Consider the following 23,291-nt stretch of genomic DNA (forward strand, 5'->3'; position numbering starts at 1 on the left):
ATACTGAAGAGCCCAAAGGGGAAATGGTGCAGGCTCTGCCACCTCTGGCCAAGGTACACAGCCAGTCTGCAGGAATGGTGGCCCTGTCCCTAGAACCGGTGGAGTCAATGTGGCTGTGGAGGTGCCCCGACGTTTGGCTTCTAGCCCTGGCATTGTCAGGATGCGCTTCGCGCTGCTCTTATTTCAAGCCTGCAACTTTGACAGTTTGTCATGGGGAAGCCACAGCACGGCTGCTTCGATGGTTTCGTAAAACATCTCACAGGCAGCAGAGGGCTTGTTTTGGTTGCTGGGTTGTCTGGCGAGCTGCCTGGTGTTGGTGGAGAAGCGTCTCTTAGCCATGTGTCACTCACTCTGGCCTGTTCTCTCCACGTCAGGCCCCTACCCTCCCTCTTCCCCTTCTTGGTTCTGCCACGAGTTGTACAAAGTCTGAAAGCTCTCCCTCCATAAGCCTGTGACACCCTTGGATAATCTCTTCTTTCAATTGATTTGGGGCTTTGTTTCAACATGGTTCTTACCCCCTGGGCACAGGCTCCAAATTTAAAGTGTTGGAAAAACCAAAAGCCAGAAGCAAGAACAAGCACGAATAATAGCTGACCGCCTCACACCCAAGAGGCAGGAGAAGGTGACCAACTGCTCGTCCCAACGCGCAGCTTCAGCGAGGCTTCAGGAAATTAATGCCAAAAAGGCCTGAGAAACTAGGGTTCAGATCTGTTGGATTTTATTTAAAGAAGTTTTTTTTTTGGGGGGGGAGTTTTCTAAATAAAACACTTCCTCCTAAGAAATAAAATAAAACCTTAAAAGAAGCAAAGTACAACACAAATACCATGAACCTCAAACAAAAATGCATTTGTTGGGGTTGGAGAAATGGCTCGGCAGTTAAGAGCACTGGTTGTTCTGGCAGAGAACCCAAGTTCTATTCTTAGTACCCACAAGGTAGCTCACAAGCATTCATAATTAGTTCCAGGGGGTCCAATGCCTTCTGGCCTCTATGAGCACGAACCATGCACTTGGAACATACATGCAGGCAAGGCACTCATACACATTAAATAACAAAAATCTTTTTAAGAGTCTTCCTTGGTCACACTCTCCCATGAGCCCCATTTGGTAGTAGAGATGTTTGTAATATCTAAAGGTAGTAGGCAGAATTGTCCATATATTTATTAGATTTTGGAGGGCTCTTAAGAACATATCTCCATTTCCAGCTTTTAGAAAATGAGTCTTGAGAGGCTCCCAGATTGACGAATTGAACAATACACACACATTTGAACATGTTAAATATTTTATTCACAGTGTTTATAAACTATATCCACCTGGAAAACACATGAATCCAAAAATAGATTATTTTACAGTAATTCACATTTTTTTTTTCTCAAAAACAAGTTACTTTTGAGGTTAAACTCTAAACACGGAGGTCTTCAGCCTGCGTTGCTATTCAGTGCCTCGTCCCTTGATCCCCAGCTCTGGGGAAGTTAGGGCTCGGGGCTCCCCTCCATGCTGCAGGTCATTAACGCCTTGCATGCCAATGGCAGACGAGGAAATGTCAGTGCAGACTTTAACCCGTTAACATTGACTGCTGTAAATTTAATGTTGTCATTTTTGTCAAGAGTATATGCTGCAGAGCTGGAGAACTCATCAGGCAAGAAAAGAGAAGAGGCTGATGATGTATTCCGCTGTCCCGGGTTTGTTAGGACATTTCTCCGCTCTGTAAGGTTTAACGTCTTAGCCCGAAAGAATCAATGACTTCTGATTGGATCGCGTTGACAGTTTGAATCATAGAAACAGCAGTGATTTGGAAATGAATGCACATATCTGTTGACTAGATCGCTGCAGATCTGACGCTAGCCATTAGGGGAGGAGAAGGGGTCAGTGATCTCAGCAGCAATTCCCGATGTGACTAATTACAAGTCTGTGAGCTCAGAAGGATTGGCCGTGGATCAAGCGGCTGTGGCTAAGTGGTCAAAAATGATGGTCTTGCTAAAAAACTTATTATTAACTTAGGCTGCATCCAATTAGATCCCAGCTTAGTGGTTTAACTTTTTTTTTATTATTATTATTAAAAAATTCTTCTATAGAATGTAACTGTAATAATTTCAAATTTAAAGTAAGCAACTCTTGCAGCTCACCCTCTCCCAAAAACTAATCACAGGCGAGCTGATGCAGTCGACCACTTAGAACCTCTGGAATGGAAGGATCATGTGTCCTTAAATGGTGCAATGCCCCCCCCCCCCCTTTTTGAAACAGCACCCATAACACGGCCTACTTTGGCTCCAAACACTTCATTAGGGAAACAAGGTCTCACCACGCTGCCACGAAAGACCATCCCTTCCTCCCCCTTGGGATCAAGACGATAGCTTAAGGGTTTCTGTCATCACCCCAATAGACAACAACTGAATCCAAGTGTAAGCTGAGACGTGCAGAAATTTTATCAGCGTGTTTGCAGGTTTTGAAGAGGAGAAAGGGGAGGAGGGGCAGGAGGAAGAAGAAGAAGAAGAAGAAGAAGAAGAAGAAGAAGAAGAAGAAGAAGAAGAAGAAGAAGAAGAAGAAGAAGAAGAAGAGGAAGAAGAAGACTTTCAAATGTCTGGTTTGATCTGGTTGTTTGAGACAGCAGAAATCCATCAAATGAGCTTGGTGTCCAGCATAGATCATAGTTTATCTTCCTGCCACCCGTGTGCATTCTTTCCAAACTTGTACACTAACCTCCGGTCAACTCGCTCCAAAATGCCCGTTTTATAGTAATATCTGTGAAAGCAAGCAGAAGAGAGAAACCCAGGGGGGGGAGGTTTGCACCACAAGAAAACAACAGCGCGCAAACACCGCCGGCTCCTCTCGTGTGACAAGGCCGGTCTTCACTTACCCTGCTATTTCCACACCCGTTATCAGCTTACACTTAAACCCTTCCCAGACGCGTTAGAGACTGAAGCTCAGCACAGTCACTTCAGCATGTGTTTGTGTGCATGTGTGCAGGACGGCTTGGGTACAGGGCGACCCCCCTCCCCCACGGGAATGCTGCCAAGGCCGAAAAGGATGGTGGGTCACTTTACAAGCCATAATCCCACCTGAAACTAAGAAGAGGTTTAGCCCGTGACCCTTTCATATAAAGTGGGGAAAGAGAAGCCGTGAAAACAGGGTAATTTGCCCGGGCGGACTATTTTATATAACCTGTCTTTGCAGGCTCGTGCTGTGTAACGCTGTTCACATACCTCAGGGCTCTGCTCAACTTTTCATATGTCATCCTGTCGTTCTTCTTCCGTTGTCCCCACATCTTTGCCAGGGCTTCTGATTTAACCACTCGGAAAATGCCCTGCTCCCTGTCTTCCCATTCCAGGATGCCACAGTTTTCTTCAGGAGACAGAAGCAAATCTCTGACAAATTCCCACAGGTGAGAGCTTTGGAGGCCTTTGGAAGGAAGCAAATAAAATTAGCTTCCACTTAAACTGTCTTATTTTTTTTTTTTTTGAGTGGTTGTGTCTCCTAGTAACATCCATCAGAAGGGATACCCATGAAGTCTCACCAACATGACCACCCAGTCATGAGCTGCCCAAAGAAGACCCCAACAAACATGCCACACTGGACATGGGAAAGCCCACAGGTCCTCAATCCCATACAAAGAACTACGGGCAACTGAGGAATGCTGGGAGTAGAAGAGGTGACATGCCCCAGCGAACAGCACTCCAACTGGCTGTTCAGTGCCAAACAGTCAGCCCTGAAGACATACATATATGTAACATTATATGGACGGAACAGGTTATAGTTAGGAATAAATGTGCATGCATGTATCAATGCCATAATTATTAGTGAAAAAAAGAGACCATGAATTTGAAGGAGAAGGGGGAGGAGTATGTGGGAAGGTTTGGAGGGAGGAAAGGCAAGGGAGAGATGATGTAATTATAATCTTAGAAAATTAAAAACAATTATGAGTGATGTTAAAATAAAAGACAGCAGGAAGGGAGGGAGGGGAGGACAGACAGACAGACAGACATTACCCTTGAGAACTGTTGCTGGGCTGGAGCTCTCACTTGGTGTGTTCTGCTCGGAGCCTCACCACGCTGGGAAATGTTTGTTTTCTGATAAACTATTAGCAAAACCCCCGTGTAGAGCCAGATTTACCTAAAGAGCACTATGGCTCCTCATGGTTTCATTCCTCTCTGATAGGCAGGAGGGTTGCATTAAGATCTGGACCGACAGCTCTCCTGCAGTTTCCTTTATCACAAGGAGCTGGCGTTTCCCTTGTGCCTTTAGGGCATGGATAAGACTGATGTGGGCTATGACTGCCTGGGTTTGGGTCTGGAATTTACCTCTTCCTGGCTCTGGAAATGCAGTCTCTTTAGATACCATCGGTGTCAAAGGGGTAAGGTGGTACCTGTGTCATGCTGTGGGCTCGGGATTTAACGGTTTATCTCATGCTAAGTGGCTGGATGCAGGCCTAGCACGGGATGGTTGCCTTCAACATAACGGCACTGGAACTTGACTCTACCCCGGGCAGATCTTGTGCTGGGAATGGCTCCTGGTCTGCCCAGTTCCCTACATTGCCTTCATTCTCTTCCCCTGAGTACTTCAATGACAAGGCCACTGACCAGGAAAAAGAAAACCCTCCTTCAGTAACAGAACCCTGTCAGAGCATCTCTTTAATTCTTAAAATGCTACTTCCAAGTGAAAATAATGATTTTGATCGCGTGTGTGAACACAATCGTTGATTTCTCCACTACCTCCCTGGGGAAGTGGCTGGTCCCTCTCAAACGCCTTAATCTCAAAGGTGAAGAAAGGAATTTCAAAAATGAAGAAAAAAAAAAAAACGGTATCTCTGCTCTTACTTGTTCGGCTGTGACAGTCTTGACTCTTGATGCCACTTGTTTTCAAGCAACTGGAGTCAGCATCTGAAACAGAAGGACCCATGGCAGTGGAGGAGGTTCAAACGGCACCCCAAAGAGCAGGAGTTAACCTTCCTGTTAGAAGATGGAAGGATGGATGTGCTCCCTGGGGCCTGCTGTGAGTGAGTGCCAGGCTCCTGCTGGAATACAAGAGAGAACACACAGGCACAGTCCCTGCCCCTGGGACCAGGTGCACCCCAGGTGAACCGGACAAATCGCCTGTTGCTTCAAATGTGATCAATGCCTGACGCTCTATAGGTAAGGAAGTGGCTGCTTTATGAGGGATGATCTCACGAGAGGAGAGAGTTTCATTATGAACTAGTGGGAGGAAGAAGGGGAGGAAAGAGAAGGAAAGGAGAGAGAGGAGAAAGATGGAGGGGGAAGAAGAAAGAGGGGCAAGAGGGAGAGAAAGAGGAGGAAAAGGAGGAGGGTTCTAGGTGGAGGGAGGAGTGTGCACAAAGCCCCTTCCCTCACAGCATATCTAGGGAGCTAGCATGCCCTGTGGCTGGGGAGGGTGGGGGGTGGGGGGTGCTATTGTGCCCATGTAGGTTGCAGACAGTGGCAGGCCTTGTTTTTGGAGGCTGAGCGGTGGTTTGGAATTTTATATTAAGGTGACATCAGAGATCCCTCCCCGGCCCCACCGCCGCCGTCTTTTGAGGCAGCCTCTTAGGTAGCTCAGGGCAGAGCTGAACTCGCTGTAGTTTAGGACGACCCTGAACTCCTGACCTTCCTGCCTCCACCTCTTGGATGGGTGCTGGGAATACAGGCATGTCCTGCCATTTCCAATTTATGCCGTGCTGGGGATGGAACTTCATGCATGCCACACAAGCTACTCAACTGAGCCACATCTCTAGCTCAAAGTGCCATGTTTCAAGAAGACCCCGCTTGTGATTGTCGTGGGGAGCAGACTGAAGGGGACACAATAAAAACAAAGAGATTAGAGTTCATGAAGGAAGTGAGATGCTAACTCAGTCTTGGATTGGATTACATATTACTGTGCTTTAGTGGATAACCTGAGCTCCCCACACGCGCATTGTCCCAAAGCGTGTGAGGTTTTAAAGGAATTTCAGATCCAGACCTGTCTCAGCCTCACCTTAAATCTCTGTCTACACTTCCAGCTCTGTACTCCCTTTGCTTCACTCACACGGGCTCTTTCTCACGCTGCAGGCATGGTCCACCTTGGGGCTTTGACATTTGCTCTTTGCTCTTTCCCTGACTATCTGGGTATGCGCAGCCTCATCTCAGTTTAGGCTCAAATTCACCTTCCAGGGGTGGCCTTCTCCAACTGTGGAAATCGTAATCACACACACGGGCCTCTGGGACCCATTTCCTTCCCTTTCTTCGTTGCCTTGGAGCGCCTACATGACACCTTTATTTGTGTGGTTTGTGGATTGTGTCCACTAGAGGGCAGGATTTGTCTTTGCCTGAGCATTCCCTCAGCACCTAGCGTAGGGCCAGGCATACAGCAGGTGTTAAATAAGTGTCATTCTCAGCCGCTACACTACACTAATCCCACTGACTGTATAGACTAGGATGTGTACTAATGGGACAAAGGAATACATATGTCCTCTCTGGAGGAAACGGCGTCCTGTGCACACTGTTGCCTGGGTCCTGTGTCACTGGGTTATATCACTTCCCAGGTGGTCCCCCTATGTCACCGCGATGAAGGCTGTCACATAAAGTGGACCCCACCTTGCCCTCTGACCTTATCTCTTTCTGCTCGCCAGCTTCCTCTCATCTCTGATGGGGGAGCACAGAGCAGGAAGCTCATGCAGGAGACGTGAGGTTAGTTGGTTTCAGAGGTTTCCTCTGCCCCTGGATTTTCATACCCACATCCACCTCGCTGAGTCTCACTCCCACAGAACCTCTTCAGAAGCCTTCTCCCGAGCTCCCTCCCTGAGGGCTAAGAGCACCCACGTGTCTCTTGAACCACAGCGTGTTTCTTCTTCCTTTAAAACCGAACCTTTTCTCTACTAAAGCTCATACTTAGGGAGTCTTTGCTAAGTGCTGAGAGCTTGCTAGAGGCCTCATGTGCAGCATCTTGGTCCTGTAACACCCCTGGGTGATGATTGCCATTTTATTAAGGAGGAGGAGTTTGAAGCCCAGAGAGCTTAAGAATTTTGTCCAGGTGTGACGCTGGGACTGACTCCGGCGCCCCCATCCTAGAGCTAACACTCATGACCAGGACGCCATCACGTTCTTCCCAGGGGGCATTTGGCAGGCACCAGGTGAGCACTTAGCTCCTGTGGGCTGAACAGTCATCCCTGCTTCTTTCGTGCTGTGTGTCTGCCCCATCTCTAGACTTCTCCATTGTGTCACTGAATGTTTTCCCCCTTTGAGGGGGGGAAAAAGCCCCTGGAGCCCTGACAGTAGACAAAGGCAAGCTGCTGGCCATGCTGTAAGGAGATCCAGGGAGAGGGCATGCTGTTTGTTCCTGTGGCCCCCCCATGCTTGGCACGGAGGCTATTTGGTGCGATTGGGGAGCACAGTACACAAAGATCACGTGGGAGACACGCAGGCTACTCTGTTCTAACTGCTCCAGGCCGCGTGACTTTGAAGGCTCTTTTTATAAATCTAGTGATTGAGGCAGAGGCTGAGGCAGAGGAGGTGGAGTCGTTACTTACTGCCACGCTCAAGGCAGGTGCCTGATTAAAGCCTTCACCAGGATGAGCTGTTGCTCTACTACTGCAGTATCCTGAAGGAACGCTGTTTCTCTGCAAACACCAGCCTCACAACATCTGTATCCATGCAGTTGGGGTGCCTGGTGTGGCGTGTCTGTGAGGTTTGGGCAGCCCTGGTAGGGCCTTGAAACTGGAAACTTAAGACGGAGCCAGCTAAGGGGCTTATTATCATTTCATGACTGAAATCATAGTCAGATGTCCTTTAGAAGCTAGGATGGAGGCCTGGAGAAAGGGTTTCAAAATCAGGCTAATTGCAGCCCATGACACTGTCAATCCATCCAGAAAGCCTCACCCTACACTAGCACGCCACGGAGATACTGAAGGGTTCAAGGGAAGTTGCTAGCCTTGAACTCAAGACCATAAGCTATGTTCTTTGTTATGGTGTGGCCTCTACTGACATTTCTGCAGTGAAAGGGGTGGGGACAAGTGGGGAGAGAAGAGGAAAAGTGACCAAGGGCTGGAGTGCTTTGCTTTGGTCAGTTTTGATGGCTTTGGGGCTTGCTGGATTTTGGGTAAGAACTAAGTTGAAGATCCCTGCTGTGGATCATTGACTAAGAGCTACACAAGTTCTGGGAGCCTTGGATCTCTGGGAGTGGGCAGAAGAGCAGATTGGAGGGCCTGGGAACAGCTATGCATGTGTGCACATATGGATAGCTCCATGTATGAGAACAGACTCATTCAGAGGACAAGTTGGAATCAGTCCCAGGCCTGTGTTTACTCTCAAGTTGCTGCACCCCAGGTCTCTTCAGATGCAAATGGAGATGGGGAGAACACGTGAGTTTGTATATCTAGGATTCCTGATGCTATACCTGGCACAGTGTTAGGTGCTTAAAAAACATAATGATAGCTAGCAGTTTTTATCAGCACTGCCAGGATGCCACCCTGTCCGCCTTGGCCACGCTGTGGTCTTTAGTTGGTGTATCAGCATTGAAAGGCAGCCTCTGGTTTCCTATTTCCGGACAATCTGGGACCACGGAACATTGCCTGGGTCATAGACTCTGTGGCCTTGTGGTCTGTGATTTCTAGGACAGGCTTACTATATCTAAGCTATCAAATCATCGACTTCCTGCCTCTCTACCTGCCCATCAAGTTCTACACTGAAGTGTCTGCTTGGGGAAGCATGGTCCTAAGGACTGCAGAAAAACCAGAGCCAGGCCTCAGGAGGGTCTGGAGAAGGCAGGGGTGTCCTGGTCACGGAACTGGGGTTGGGATGGGAAGATCTGTGGGACTGCTGTTTGGGTGGTCTCAGCAGAGGCTTTAAGGCTAGGCTCAGTCTTAGGGGTTGTACCTCTTTGAGTTGGGGCAGATGAATCAGAACCTCGAGCAGCAGCTATTGATGCATGGATTATCTCTGTGAGTTCTAAACACCTTTACCCAAAGCCTTTCCTCCACCACCCTCACTTCTAGAAGCTTTTTTTCATTTCTTCTCCTTCACTGGTTTGGGCCATCAGCGTCACCATCCTTGGTAGTAGGATATCAGCTAGACTCCTGTCTGACCCAGACACAGCAGCCTAAGAGATTTTCAAATCTGATTGTGACCTTTACCATTTCCATGATGACAGCCCATCAGTGGCTTCCCAGCTTGCTCAGTGTGAAACACAAACTCCACTACTCATAGATCTGCCCTTGTCCAGCATCCCGTCCTGTGGATGCTGCTGGTTCTCCACTGATAACGCCCAGAAGAACTTGCTCTGGTGGGGAACGCCAAGAACCTAAGTCCTCAGTTGATTAGGATTTTAGGAAGAGGGGGAAAAAATCCGAGCCAACAAGATGGCTCCAAAGGTAGGGTATTGGCGGTGCAAGCCTCATGAGCTAAGTTTGATCTCTGCAACCCCCGGTGGAAGGAGAGAAACTGCCTCCCAAAAGTTAACCTCTGACCTCAAAATTTGCACTGTGGCTTGTACACACACACACACACACACACACACACACACACACGACTTAAAACTCTGAATAATTGTATAGCTGATCCTTGGTGAGGCAGAGTCCCTTTGGATTCATCTTTCAGAGGGCCATAGAAAACTCCATGTGGTCTGCCTGCCCTTTGAAGATGGGTGAGCGAGAGTCTGTGGGGAAAGGACCCTATCCAGAACCACCTTTCATTTTAGCCTTTGGGCCAGGGTCTTTGCATGAGACTTGATAGTGAATATATATATACATATAATGGAAGCTTTAGCTATTGATAGTTGATGGCTGAGGATAGGGAGAGTTACTTTACAGGGTGGCTGGCTGTGGCCACTTGTAGTTGCCTATATTCTCGTGGATGGCGCTATACCCCGGCACATGTATTGGTAGCACTAATGGGAATCATGCATTATTTATTTAAATAAAAAGAAAAGGTGTGAAGGTAGGAGGGGAACATGTTGGGAAGAGCAGGGTGTGGATATCATGATCAAAATGCATCACACACATGCATGGAGTTCCCAAAGGGGTAGGGGTCAGGGAAACTGTTTTAAAAACAGAGGCTCCAAAGTTCCCTTTCCCTTCCTCCATCTGCCGAAATGAAATGGGGCTAGTCACTGGGATCATGGGCCATTTGAGACCCCCTCATGTGCAATCTTCTAATTATCAACTTGTCCTACCAAGCAGGCTCAAATTACTGTGAAATACCAGCAGCCCTAAGGCCTCTAATGCCTGGCTGGAAGTCATTAGCATCACAGCTAATGGGTCCTGGCTTTGCAGTATCCATACTGCAAGCACCTGCAAGGTCCTCTTACCAGGCACAAATGCCATTGCTTCTTAAACTCACCACAAGCCAGAAGGATCCTGATATTTCATAGACAGAGAAATGAAGTCTTGAAGAGGACAAGAACTCCACGGACATGAGTTTTTGTCCCACAGGCCCCCTTTTCCCCCATCACATTCTTTTAACCCATTCCTCTCTGCTTTTTACCCAAGGCTTGGCTTGTTTTGGTTCATCAACCTTTTAGCGTGGTTGTTAAACCAGGATCGAATCCAAGTGGCTATCAACAGTCTGGGCACATCTTTGGGCAGTTTGAGTGTCATACTTACAGTCTTTGATGGTGGTCTTGGTCTCTTCAGCATCATTGAAAAAGGAGTAACCTGGGACAAAAAGGGAAAGAGAGATTCACAGACTATTCAATGCAACCCTGGGGTCTCCAGACCAGGAGCGGAGGCTTTGGGGGAAGGGCAGTGAATCCCTGTGAGGGGTGTTATTTTTCAGAGGGAAACTTGAATACTCTCTGGCTCTTAGAAAGCCACTCTGAAGCCAAACACAACAGCAGCATACTTTTTCAAAGGTCACCTAAGAAGAACAGCTGATGCTAACGATTCCAGAAGCCTTCATGGATCTGCAGACTGAAACTCTAGAGAATGAATCTTGCCTAGAATCTGGGAAATACAGGCTCTGAACTGAGCTAGACTGCTGTTGTGTGCATGGCTTTTCCAGTCACTGGCTTTCTGAGCTCGTTGGTCAGTCTCAGAGCAATCTGAGGTTAAATGCCCACTCAACTTTCTTCTGGCCCTATAACTTCTGACATGGAACTGTAATTCTTGGAGATTGGAATGCCTTTGATGTGACAGCCAAAGGGAAGAGAGGTGTAAGAAGCTCAAAAGGGGCACATAGCTCCACTTGCGTGTTCAGTTCATAGGAAGACCATGGTGGTTCCTTTCTCTGTAGAATGGTGAGCCGGGCTGGAGTTTTAAGATCATGTTTCCAGGAAGCAGGACAGGTCAACAGACACTTATTTCCTAACTTGGTGTCCAACATGGACTCTACTTTCTCTTTACTAATACAATTGGAATACTCTGGCCAAAGGGCCAAGTAGAAGAGGCTAGGGGACCCGCAAGAGATATTTCTTGTCCTACACTGTAGAAGCCATTCCGTGACCCCAGACTTTCCTGGTGAGTGGTGCCTCTGTGCTTCTAGACCTTTAAATCTTACTGCAGTGTCTACTGATCCAGATGATCCTCTGGGCTCTGCAGGTCTGTCTAGTGCCTCCTCTGGTTGAAGCTTCTTCCTTGTCCTGTGTCCTGTCCTTGCAGATCCCTAGACTAGGGGGTACACAACGCACAAGCTAGATAGTTACCCAGAATATGATCTTTGTTCAAATGGAGAAACCTCGGAATGAAAGACAGTTCTAACGCTGATTATTCAGAATGAGGGGTGAGTTTCATGTTTCCTGGGTAAACTGCTGGAGTGTAAACTCCGGTCAGGATACACATGTACACAGACTTGCCTGAGGAAACTCAAGAATGGAGTAGGTTGGTTGAGGAATACTTTCCAGATCCAGAGAATGGCTTAAAGTCCCACTGTTGGAGTTGGCATGGCACCCAGGGACTCCTTACTGGTCATGTTTAAGCTGGGCACAATGGCACACACCTTTAATACCAGCAGAGGCAGGCAGATCTCTGTGAGCCTCTGAGGCTGCCTGGTCTAAGAGTGAGATGTGTGACTAAGAGTGTATGTGTGTATGACTGTGCATATATGCATATGAGTGTGAGTGTGTGTGTGTGTATGTGTGTGGAGGTGAGAAGAGGGCTTTGGATCCCTTGGAGCTGGAGTTACAGGAGATTGTGAGCCACCGAGTAGATGCTGAGAATCAAACTCAGGTCCTCCAAAAGAGCAGCATGCACTTTTCACTGCTGAGCCATCTCTCTAGCCTTGACAATCAGCTTTTAGCTTACTCATTCTTTTTACAGATCCCTGAGTCAATGGCGAAGATACAATAAGTTATCAGGAAAAGGAGGAGACCATTATTGAAGCCCTCAGCCCAGGAGCCGCTTGGGAACCTGAGGCAAACTTGGCTAATAGGGCATTTGGCCAAGGTAGCAATGCAACAAGCCAACCTCAACCTCTGCCAGAGGGAACATGTCCCTCTCCATGGTCCTGGTATTTTTGAGCAAGATTGAGCAAGATTGTCCTCTTGTGAGATTTTTAAAGACAGAATCTCACCATGTTATCTTGCTGGCCTGAAACTCTCTGTAGAGATCAGGCTGGCCTTGAACTTACAGAAACCTGTCTGTCTCTTAAGTGTTGGGATTAAAGCTGTGTACAGCCACACCTGGGTCATGGGAAGTTTTTGAATGGAGTTCCAGGCTCCTTCTCCCAGGGTGACTGGGACATACTCAGACTTGTCCCTCTTCAGGGAGTACACATCCTAAGCATGGGCTTACTGCTTTTAGCTCAGGGCCACCACCCTCTGCCTTCTTGTCCTTAATGCTTCATAATGGGAGGAGCAAATGGAGGCAGTTGACTCCAGACCCTCAGAGCTGATTCTTCTTTGCACACAGTACCCCTGTCAAGCAGGGACCAGCAGACCGCTTGGTTCTCCTATGTCATGGAGCTGCCTACTTTCTGTGTCTCCTGAAGTAACCTCTCCAAGAGAATCTGACATTTACAAAAGATTCCTTAAAATTAAGCACAGACCCGTCCGCTCTGCGTTTCTGTTTTTGTTGCTTCTTGGTTATAATAATGCTAGAAACAGCTGCCACTGAGAGGACTTACACGCGGTGCCAGGTAATCATTCACCACATCCTTTGAAGAGGCCCTGGAGGGGTCATCTGTCCTCCCAGAAGCCACTGGGTATTTAGATAAGGGGCGCTTCTTGCAGAACCCGATGGCTTCCATTGTATCTGCGCCAGGGCCTATCAGTGACAGGGTCCTTCTGATTTCCAAGCTCTCGCTTTGCCCTGACTGCCTGTGAAGCAGGCCTGTGTGCTATCTGGACAGAGTGAAGTGCGCAGCTTCCCAGGACACCGGCTGCTTTATCTCTGGGACCGGGATCAGCAAGCAGAGTTTGCTGCCTTGAAAAAGTGCGCATGCTCATCGTGTGCTACTGGCGCCACCTTCTGGCCATTGGATCCTTGACCAAAAGGAATGTACTAAGAAGGGCAATTCTTTGGACTCCTGGAAATAGGAAGGGAGAAGGTCTATGTCATTGTCTTCCTTTCTGCTTAGTCAGGGATGAAGAAGAAAGCTCCTTTTGCTCACTTTTCGTGGTTTAATGACTTTGAACACCCCCTTTTGAGGCTTTCAGCATGGTTTTGGACTTCCTTATGTATGTTTTGTGTTTTACTTTTCTTAAAAAAAAAACACCTACTCAACTTGCTTTCTTGGCTCTTGCTTTCCTTTTGATGAAACTCTCAACACTGGGGCAGTAGAATTTCTGGTTACTGAGAGGTTTTGACTGAGCACTGATACCATTTGGTTATGAGAGTCAGGGGAAGGGAAGCACCTTTCAGGCTTCTGGTGCAGTCCTGGGCCCTCCTCCTGAGGATGGCCGACACTGACCTTGAGAGCGAATGTTCTGAAGGATGAAGTACAGGTACTCCCCGCAGATGCCCGCTGCCTCGATGAACTCCTCCTGCGTCATGCTGCACAGCTGCAGGCCGCTGATGTTGAAGCGACAGAAGGAGATGCAGTTGGCGTCAAGCTTGTACTGATCACAGCAGAACTGGAGCCATTCCCAGACATGGCGCTTGGTCCAGTATTCGGGGTGTACTGATGTCCAGTAGGAGTCACAGGCTGCAGCAGAGCACAGAGAAGTAAGGAATGACAGTCTTTAGCCCCCTCCCCCCCCAAGAATACTACAGTTACGTTAGCATCCTCATCCCTTATCCAGAGGGCAGAAAGGGCTCTAGGTCTGGCAAGCACTTGCAAGGGTCCAGGTCACTTTCTCTGCGGAGACCGTCAGGGAGATGGGATTCTATAGATGATTGTTGGGGCCAGAGAGAGAATGAGGCACGTGGGAAATTGCTAGATCTCATTCTGGTGCTTAATAGGAGGTACCCAATAGAGAGAGAAAGCAAAAAGATTCTTCAGGCAACATGATATCAAGAACAAGAACTCAGGAGCTGTGACGGCCTCGGTTCAAATCCTGATCTGGCTGCTCGCCTTTTCGGTAAGGCGCACAGGTTTTTAGGCCTCTGATTCCACAGCTGTAAACGCGAGACTATGTTTGACCTACAGGGTTGTTACAGAGTTTGGAGTTAATGTAACGAGACCAGTGCCTAGGAAATCACCAATGAATTTAATAGTTGTAGGATGCCTTCTGTGTGCCAGACTCTATCGGAAACTGGATTGAGTCTCTTCACATTAATGGAAAGATGTCCATGCTCACTACTCATTTGTGTATGGCCTCTGGTGATCTTTTACAAGGGTCTTGGGCTAGTCAGATACTGCCTATAGTGTGGCAGACCTTGGACCACCATAACTGATGTCTATGGAGGAAGGAAATCATGGAGAAGGAGTTAGCTGTACTGATGTTCTGATGTTCTTGTGTTCCTGGTGGTGGTTTAAGATTTATTCAGATTTCCTGTGGTCAGATTTCTTGCTCCTTCAAAGGAGCCATACACATGCTCATAGAGTTGTAGGTGCCTTCCTGACTTGGAGGCAGGAATGTGTGCAATAGCGCCCTGTCCAGGTGTTCAACAGTGTCATCTCAATATTTCAAGCAGAAACCGAATATCAGACATAAAAATAGACAAGGGGAGGTACCAGGCACTGGGTCAGATTCTTTAATGATTGCATACAGCCACCTGTGTAGCTGAGGCAAACACTTCAGCAACTCTGATGTAAATAATTCTTGTAATAGTACCTATCCATCTACTCACCCATCAGTCCACTATCCACCCATCCGTCTATCAATCCTCCCATCAACCCACAACCTGCTGTCTATGCATCCAATAAATGAGAACTTCACTTTCCCTCTTCATGAAATGGAGACAGCTGTAGCACTTGTGGAGTTGTTCTACAGATTTGTTTTAATGCTGTTGCTAATGTCATCATTGCCCACCTACTTTTGTGTGATGCCACAGACTGCATGGTAAAAGTCATGGTGGAGGGGCACATTTCGCCTTTGTCTCCTGACAGATGAGAAATGAGGCTCAGAGGACAATTATTTCCCTTAGATCCCACTGTCAATGGCCAAGTTGGGGTGAGTCCTGCAGTCTGAACGCCTTGTTCTTCTCATCCCACTGTGCTCATTTTTGGAGGGTCGGCACAGAAAAGAGATGGCACGTGAGGAGAGAGGTAGGAAGAGAGCTAGAGAGAATGAAGGGAAAGTCAGCAGATCACGGCTGAGGTCACTGGCTCAGGCTGTGTGGATAACGGAAAGCGGCATCCTTCACTGACAATGCCACAGTAGCTGGCACAGTTGCTATTGGCATCCCCGTCTCTAAATTCTCACCCTTGCTGCTGCTCTTGAACCTAGCTAGGAGATAGCTCTTCCCTGCTGGGGGCTGCCTCTTCTTCATTATCTTTGAGGTACCAAGTCCCGACTGGCATCGTTTGGTTTCTCAGATTCTCCCAGTGATCCTATCTCATAGGTGCGCCAGAGCTATTTCATAAAGATAGAAACTGTTTTCCTCTAAAACTCAGAATCCTTCCAGATATCTGTTTTCCCACTGAAGAGCCTCTTGCTAAGCCCAAATCTTAGAGATGTTTTATTTTAAAAAATTAAACCAGTTATTATTTTTACATTGAGCCTCACACATGGGGCACGTGCACACACACACACACACACACACACACACACACACACACCACAGGGGTCAACAAGTGACCTATTTTTATCACCAGCCCCGTAACCAGAATTTTTGCATTCATGTACATGAAAGAGCCTGTATTTTGCCAGGCTGGTGAGTGTTGGTGTTAGAGCCTCTGCCCAGTAGTTGAAAACATAAGGGGAATGGTTTGAGCCAACTACCCTTTTCTTGGTCCCCGACTGGCTGTCTGGGGCTGGCTGCTCAGGCTTCTGGCTGGTCCAGGAGAGCAGAGTCTTTTGAGAAAACAGAGCCTTCCTGAGTTCTCTCTGTGCCTTTTCATCTACTGATTTCTGGCTTGAGTAAACCTAAGAGGCCTTTAGACGTTCTTGGTATTCTGATGAGAGATGTTTATGATCCTTGACATTCTTTGGCTGCTGGTCCTTCACTGGGGCCTGACCGAGATGGCTATCAGTGCGCTGCTGTGGAGCGCACAGCACTGGAAAGGTTTTGCTTTCTCCATGGAAAGGTTTTGCCGTGTCTCTGTTCCCTTCCCCTCTCCATTTTTCTATTGCACGGTTATTTTGTTTGGCACCTGAAGGGAAGGCTACGTTGTTTCTGGAAGCCAAGAGAGCCTTAAGGGTCTAGAGAAGTGGCAGGTGGAAGGCCTGTCCTGACACAAGGAAGGTGTTGCTGGCCTGGCGCCCCGCTCTCGGCTCCCTGGTGGAACTCACTTACAGAGCAGGCTTTGTAGGCAGCAGGGGCCTGAGGCCCAGCCACATGGTGGGCGGCTTTGCCCCGTCAGCAAAAAGCCCTTCCCACAGTCTCCAGAGCTAAGAGGAAGTGGCTGTTCTCCGTGAAATGGAGGCCCGGGCTAGGGGTGCCAGCAGCCACAGAGACATTTTGGTGGTGGATCATTTCCACTTCTCAGGGAGGCTTCAGTAGCACCAATGAGGAAGGCCGGAATTCTGCCCCAGGGCCTCTATTACCTTATTACCTGCCCCTATGTCACTCCCTACCCTCCCTGCTCACTGCCTGAAGCTGGTTTTGTTTTTTTTTTTTTTTTTTTTTTTTTTGGTCCCATTCTTCTGACTCTGGAGTGGTTCCTGCTCTCCCTGAAGCACCGCAGCTCACTCACTCACTCAAAGAATCTTCCCCTGAGGTGTCCTTCTCTGGCAAGATTCACGGTACCTCCCTCCCCAGATCTTGAGCTCCCTTCACTCTTAAGTAGGAGTGCTAAGAGCTCCTCCCTCCTCCCCCACCTCCTTAGCCCACAGGTCCTCAGTAAGTGTCACCAGATCACCAGTGATTATGATCTTTACCTTCAGGTAAGGAAACAGGTTCTGGGAGGTTACATGGCTCCCTCTCCAGGGTCACAGTGGCCGTTAGTAAGGTAGTTAACCACTATGTGGACATCTTGCTTCATGACACATTTCCTGGTATTGGAGCACCGAGTTGGGTGCACACAAAAATAAGATTTGGATGAAGGCAGGCAGGTGGGTGGGTATCCATCACACAATTATAAGTCAGTAAGTCACTCTGACAATGATAGTCAATCATCTATCTATCTATCTACACTTCTGAAACAAAATCAGACGATGGAGAGGAGCTGATGTCAGTGCCTCCACTCTGAGGAAATGACATGAAGAAGAACTTTCCAGGACTTGGAAAAAATGAACATATGACAAATAAAAGAAGGGATTGTTTATCTCTTAGCTTACTGGGTCACACCGTCTGGAAAGGCACAGCGTTTTCCTTGATGCGTCTCTCATTTACAAAGCACACTGAACTTTTGGGGAGAAGCTTGTTATGCGGCCCCTTTGCCTAGGTTACTAGTCAAGGCAGGCCAGCATCCTGTGTCGAGAAAGCTTGATGCAGAAGTCCAGAGGCCGCTATTAAGCAGAAGGCTTTGCCAGCTCCTTTGAAGTCTGAAGTGGGTCAGAGCACTTGAGGGCCAGCTGCCTTGGGAAGAAAAGCTGAGGAGCTAGAGAGAGTTGTCATTGATCCTGGGTGAGTTCTCTCAAAGGAAGCTATCAAGTTGGATGTATTTAAATTTATTGGGACGTTAGCTTTTAAAGCTGGGCCGATGTCCTCCAGGGTTTCAGGGCAGAGAGGTGACACCCATACTGAAGTCGCCTCAGGTTGGGGCATCGGGATTAGAACGTTCATACCGTCATGGACAGTAGCTGCTCAACTCTCATAGCAGGTCTATGTTCATTCTCAGGGTGAGGAACAACCAGAACAAAAAGCAAATTCAGGGCTGGGAGGGGAAGACAGAGAGTGTGCTTTAGAGGAGGCCGGATTTGGACAACCTAGGACCATAATTAGCATGATTTATTAGCATAGGGAGTTGGGAAAGTCTTTTGCCTATGGCGACACTGAAGAGTGGCGGTGAGTGAGCTGGGTGGTGAAGGGCACCGCGGTTTGCAGCTATGTCACAGAAAGCACGGCCTCCCGAGGGAAATCCTGTGGTGATAAGTGGCCTTCCAGGTTTCCTCTCAGACCTGGGCTGGCCCCAGCCTGTAACCTCTCTTGCCTGTTCATCCTAGGGAGAGGCCAAGAGAGCCAGCCTCTGAGTGGCTGGGCTCCGAAGGCCTCAATGGGTAGACAGATCAGATGTAGCCAGTATCGGCTCCTTTGGGACCAGACTTCTGCTATGGGGCTTACTTAGGCTTTTGGATGGTTTTGTGCTTGTTCTCTGCTTTTGACTTAGAAATTCTTAGGCCTGTACCCACAGATGTGTGTTTGAATTTCTGTACCAAGCACATGAATCTTTGGTAGAAAAGCCCAGGTGTGACTTACATTCTTTCCTCCTTGATTTCAATACTTAACAGTGGTTTTGCACTATTCTTTTAAAAAGCTTTTCTTGAAGTCAGATCTTATAATGGATAATCACAGCTATACTATTTCTTTTCTTTCTTGTCCCTTCCTTCCTTCCTTCCTTCCTTCCTTCCTTCCTTCCTTCCTTCCTTCTTTTTTTTTTTTTTTCTGAGACAGGGTCTCATTATATATCTCTGGCTGCCCTAGTCACCCTGCTAAGCACTGTGCTCTTTTAACACATTCTACGAGGTCCTAGGTCAGGGCACCCATTTTACAAATAGAGAAAGGGAGGCCCTAGGAGATAACCCTTTTTAAAGTCACACCATGAGTCAGGGACTGAGCTAGAATCGGGTCATATAGGTGCCATCCTGCTCCTACACGTGAACCTCAATAACATCTCTGCAGAATGAAAGCAGAGGAGCCTGTCTCAGAGTGGGGGGTCAGAGGGGAAAGCTGCTATCTAGTCTCCTCCACTGCCAGAACAGGCTCTGCACTCTGGTAGCCTCGAGGGGTCTCCTGCAACTAACTCCCTAGATCTTCCCCAGTCCAGAAAGCGCTGCTGCTGCTGCAAAGAGAGAGAGAGAGAGAGAGAGAGAGAGAGAGAGAGAGAGAGAGAAAATCCTAATGTGAAGGAGGTGCCACATGTTGTCATGGCCATTTTGAAGGACAGGGAGGAGGTGTGTGGGGAGGAGGATACCTAGGGTGGAGCTCCAGGAAGTAGGGGTGAGGCCAGAAGTTTTTGGAAAGTAGACTATTGGAGCTTAATTGGGTATATAATCTTCTAAAAAATGTGTGCATGTGAAACCTGTCATGGTGGCATGTGCTTTTAATCACAGCACTGAGGAGACAGAGGCAGGTAGTTGGAGTTGGAGGTCAGCCTGGTCTACATAGTGAGTTCCAGGACAGCCAGAGCTATATAGTGAGACCCTGTCTCAAAAACCATATATACCTTCTGTTAATGGATTATGTATTTTTATTGTGGCAAAATATACACATGTATGTGCGTATTTATAGGTGAAATATATGTTTTTTTGTGCCACACGTACACTTATATGCATACGAAGTACAAAGTTTCTACTTGAATACATTGTCTAGCTGACAATTCTCTATTTTGAGTAAGCTGAACTTGAGGCCACGGTAAACTAATGAAGTTCTAGAGTATTTTGCAGTCTGTGACTGTACCCTTAAACTTTAATGCAGTCAAGCAAAGGTACTGCTTCAAAGAGCAAGGAAGAATCATTTGTAGTGAGCACACTGAGGGCACAGACTCAGCTGCTCTCTCTTTCTCTCTCTCTCTCTGCTGAAGTCATTTGCAAAGTTTGAAAACAGCTGGCTTTCCTTACGAGGCTGAGTATCGCTCCCACCGTCTCCTAGGCATCTTGTGTCTAGAGGGTGCATAACTTCTCTTTCCTTTGCCTTTGCTCTCGGTCCAAGATTGTGAGGATTACATGGAGATAAATATGGATCTATATGCATTTTGAGGGGGACTCAAGCAGAGACTCCTAGTAGCAGAGGCCATAAAGACTGAAGAGGACACCCTCCAACTAAAATAGTTTCTTAATAGAGGGAGGGGAACACCAATCCACCCAAAAAAAACTTCCATCCAAAATTTACCCTGTCTACAAGATGTACAGGGATAGAGATAGAGCAGAGATTGAGGGAATGCCCGATCAATGCCTGGCCCAACCAAATACTCCCCCTATCGGAGAGTGCCAACCCCTGATACTATGAACAATGCTCTGCTGAGCATGTAGACAGGAGTCTGTCAGAGTTGTTCTCTGAGAGGCTCTACACAGCAGCACATCAAAATGGATTCTGAGACTCACAGCCAAATATTGGGTGATGAGTAGGGAGTCTTGCGGTAAAGTGGGAGGAAAGAGAAAAGGACCTGGAGGTGACAGGAGCTCCACAAGAAAAACAACAGAGCCAACTAACCAAGGCCCAGAGGAGTCCCTCTAGGACTGCTGAGACTGAAGCATTAATCAAGGACCATGCATGAACTGGACCTAGGCCCCCTACAAAGATGTAGCAGATGGGCAGCTTAGGCTTCATGTGGGTCCTCTAGTAAGGGAAGTGGGGACTGCATTGGACAGGTACTCACTTGCCAGCTTTTTGGTCACTTCTCCCTGAAGGGACTGCCTTGCCAGGCCACAGGGGAAGAGGACAACACAATGCAACTTGATGAGCTGGGGTGGATGGGAAAGGGAGCTCACCTTTTCTATGGAAAAGGGGAGGGGAGGGAGGGAGGGTGTGCCTGAGAGGGGAGAATGAATGGGGCTACAAAAAAGATGTAAAGTGAATTAAAAAAAAAAGACTGGGGGAATCTACTGAGACCTGGGTTGAAGACAGAGGAAGGTGATGGCTGTTTTCTATCTGCCAGGCACTTGTCCAAATGCCTGATAATAATATTAACTCTTACTATACACTCCCAGCTTTAGGGAGCAGATACTATTTTGGTGAAGGAAAAAACGTGTCAAATAGCTTGTTGGATGTCACTTGATTGTGGCAATGTCAACACTTGAGGACAGAGCCCAACAGGAAGCTCTTATTAGAATTGCTCCCTAGACAAGGTCTAGATCCAAAATAGAGAGCTGAGAGACAGCAGAGAGACACGCTTCCGGGGGAAGTGGTCAGGGTGTCCTGGCTGACCTGTGTTTACTCCCGGTAGTGAAGCTTTTATAGAAATTCAGACCCAGATGCCACTTCTTTGGTCGATGATGTTTTTGTTGGGAAAAGAAAAGAGGGTATTTTCTTTTCATTGGTCTTATATCTTGAAAGAGATATTTCCATTAAAAAAAATGGCAGTGAGGAAAGTTTATGTTTCTGATGTCTCCTGATGCATGATTCAGAGACACTTCTGGAATAATCCTGGCCATGACATTGTCTCATCTTTCATTACACTAATAGAGATGCCTAGCCCTCAATCTTGGGGGCTGACTCCAAGAATCTAAGAGTGAACAGAATTAACTTGCTTGGTCAGTTCCATTGGTGATAATGTCTGTTAACGGATTAGATATTGTTGCAAAAGATACTAAATATAGAACTCTTTTAACCTTTTTGCACACTGAGTGACATGAAATACATTCACACTGTCATGCAAACATTAGCACAGACATCAGCTCTAGAACTTTCTCTTTACTGCCTGCATCTTGTTGCTGTCAGCGTATAGCATCATTACTGTCCTCATCAAAGAGGAGACTAAAAGTGGAGGTTAATTTGGGTAGTGTCAAAGCCACTTGTCACTTAAGGTCACATGGGACCACAGCCTAGACTCTTGTCAACTACAGAAGTCGTTGCTCCTGTAGGAAGGGCATCATGTGGGCAGAGTGTTGAGGCCATCTCTCTACTGCCACCCCAATGCCATCTGGGAGAAGAGACACAGACAACATTAAAAACTAGCTCCTTAAAGCCTTCGTTTTCTTCCCTTCAAGTTAACTTCTTATCCAGACTTTTGAGGGAAGGAGGTGTATTAAATTCCTCACTATCTTTCAGGGAACCCAGGTACCCCTGGGTTCAAAGGACCAAAGGAGAATTGTACTGTGCACTCAGAGGAGTTGAGCCCAAATGCTGTGATTTATTACGTATGTCTAGTATTTTGACAATTTGACATGGGATGTAATCTACCAAGTTCACACTGAGAACTGTCCAATTGGCTGACAAAAAAAATACCACAAAAGATAGGTCTCATAATGTTTTAGGAAAGTGTATGATTTGGGAATTGGGCCACGTTCACTGCATGTGGCCTGCAGACCATGGGTTAGACAGACCTGACAGGCCTTCAGCTGACAGTGAGAGGTTTCATGTTTTCACGTGTGGTTGGGAGGGTGTGTGGTATGTGTTAGGACCGGGTATACTACGTCGTGATTTAGGAATCACTTTAGTTCTGGGTGTGCTGCACCGGCCTTCTACCTCTAAAGGTATGGTCTTCCTGGTGGCAGTGGCAGTGACAGCCTGTGGCATGTCAAAGGCTGGACCCCTCATGCTCACTGCCTACCTCTAGACTAGACTAGGCTCAGCTGTGGTTGGGCTGGCGTGCTCAGGGTTAAGTCTCCTTGAGGGCTGACAGCTCCATTGGTGCGTCACCTGCGGGTGTGTGTGTGTGCACCTGCCGTGCCAGCAGCCAGCTGGGTTTGCTGGAGTGTGCTATCACCCAAGCACTTGCTCAGGCATGGAGTCCTCAGAGGATTTCTGGAGCAAAGCTCAGCAGACCTCCCTTTGCAGTAAGGTTTACACAAGACCTCAAGATTCCTTCTTAGGTACAGAAAGCTGAGCTGGGGATTGGAGGGAGAGGGAGGAGAGGGAGAAAAGGCTGGGGAGGAGGCCTTAAGGGCCGGCAGGGGACTCATGCTTACAGAACATTACTCTGAAGCAGGCTGAGTGGTTTACACAGAACTAAATAGAAGTGGGAGTGAGGATTCTATTGCTTTCTTTCCGAACAAGGCTGTACTTCCCCCACACCTCCCTTCCGGCTTTCCAC

The 23,291-nt window shown here is 47.6% G+C and overlaps 1 protein-coding gene across 2 annotated transcripts in view; it reads right to left on the minus strand.

Annotated features, from left to right (window-relative positions):
* Positions 1-1,313: 1,313 nt before the first annotated feature.
* Elf5 (E74 like ETS transcription factor 5) overlaps positions 1,314-23,291 on the minus strand; it is a 40,152-nt gene continuing 18,174 nt past the window's right edge. For both annotated transcript variants that reach the window (XM_060371595.1, XM_021658767.2), the window contains exons 3-7: positions 13,803-14,036; positions 10,562-10,612; positions 4,812-4,874; positions 3,201-3,396; positions 1,314-2,739 (exon numbers count right to left, since the gene is read on the minus strand). In XM_060371595.1, coding sequence (XP_060227578.1) covers positions 2,643-2,739; positions 3,201-3,396; positions 4,812-4,874; positions 10,562-10,612; positions 13,803-14,036 — 641 coding nt within the window. In that variant the 3' untranslated portion in view covers positions 1,314-2,642. The remainder of the gene's footprint in view (positions 2,740-3,200; positions 3,397-4,811; positions 4,875-10,561; positions 10,613-13,802; positions 14,037-23,291) is intronic.

This window comes from Meriones unguiculatus, chromosome 18, assembly GCF_030254825.1.
Source record: "Meriones unguiculatus strain TT.TT164.6M chromosome 18, Bangor_MerUng_6.1, whole genome shotgun sequence".
In the NCBI taxonomy this organism is placed as follows: Eukaryota; Metazoa; Chordata; class Mammalia; order Rodentia; family Muridae; genus Meriones; species Meriones unguiculatus.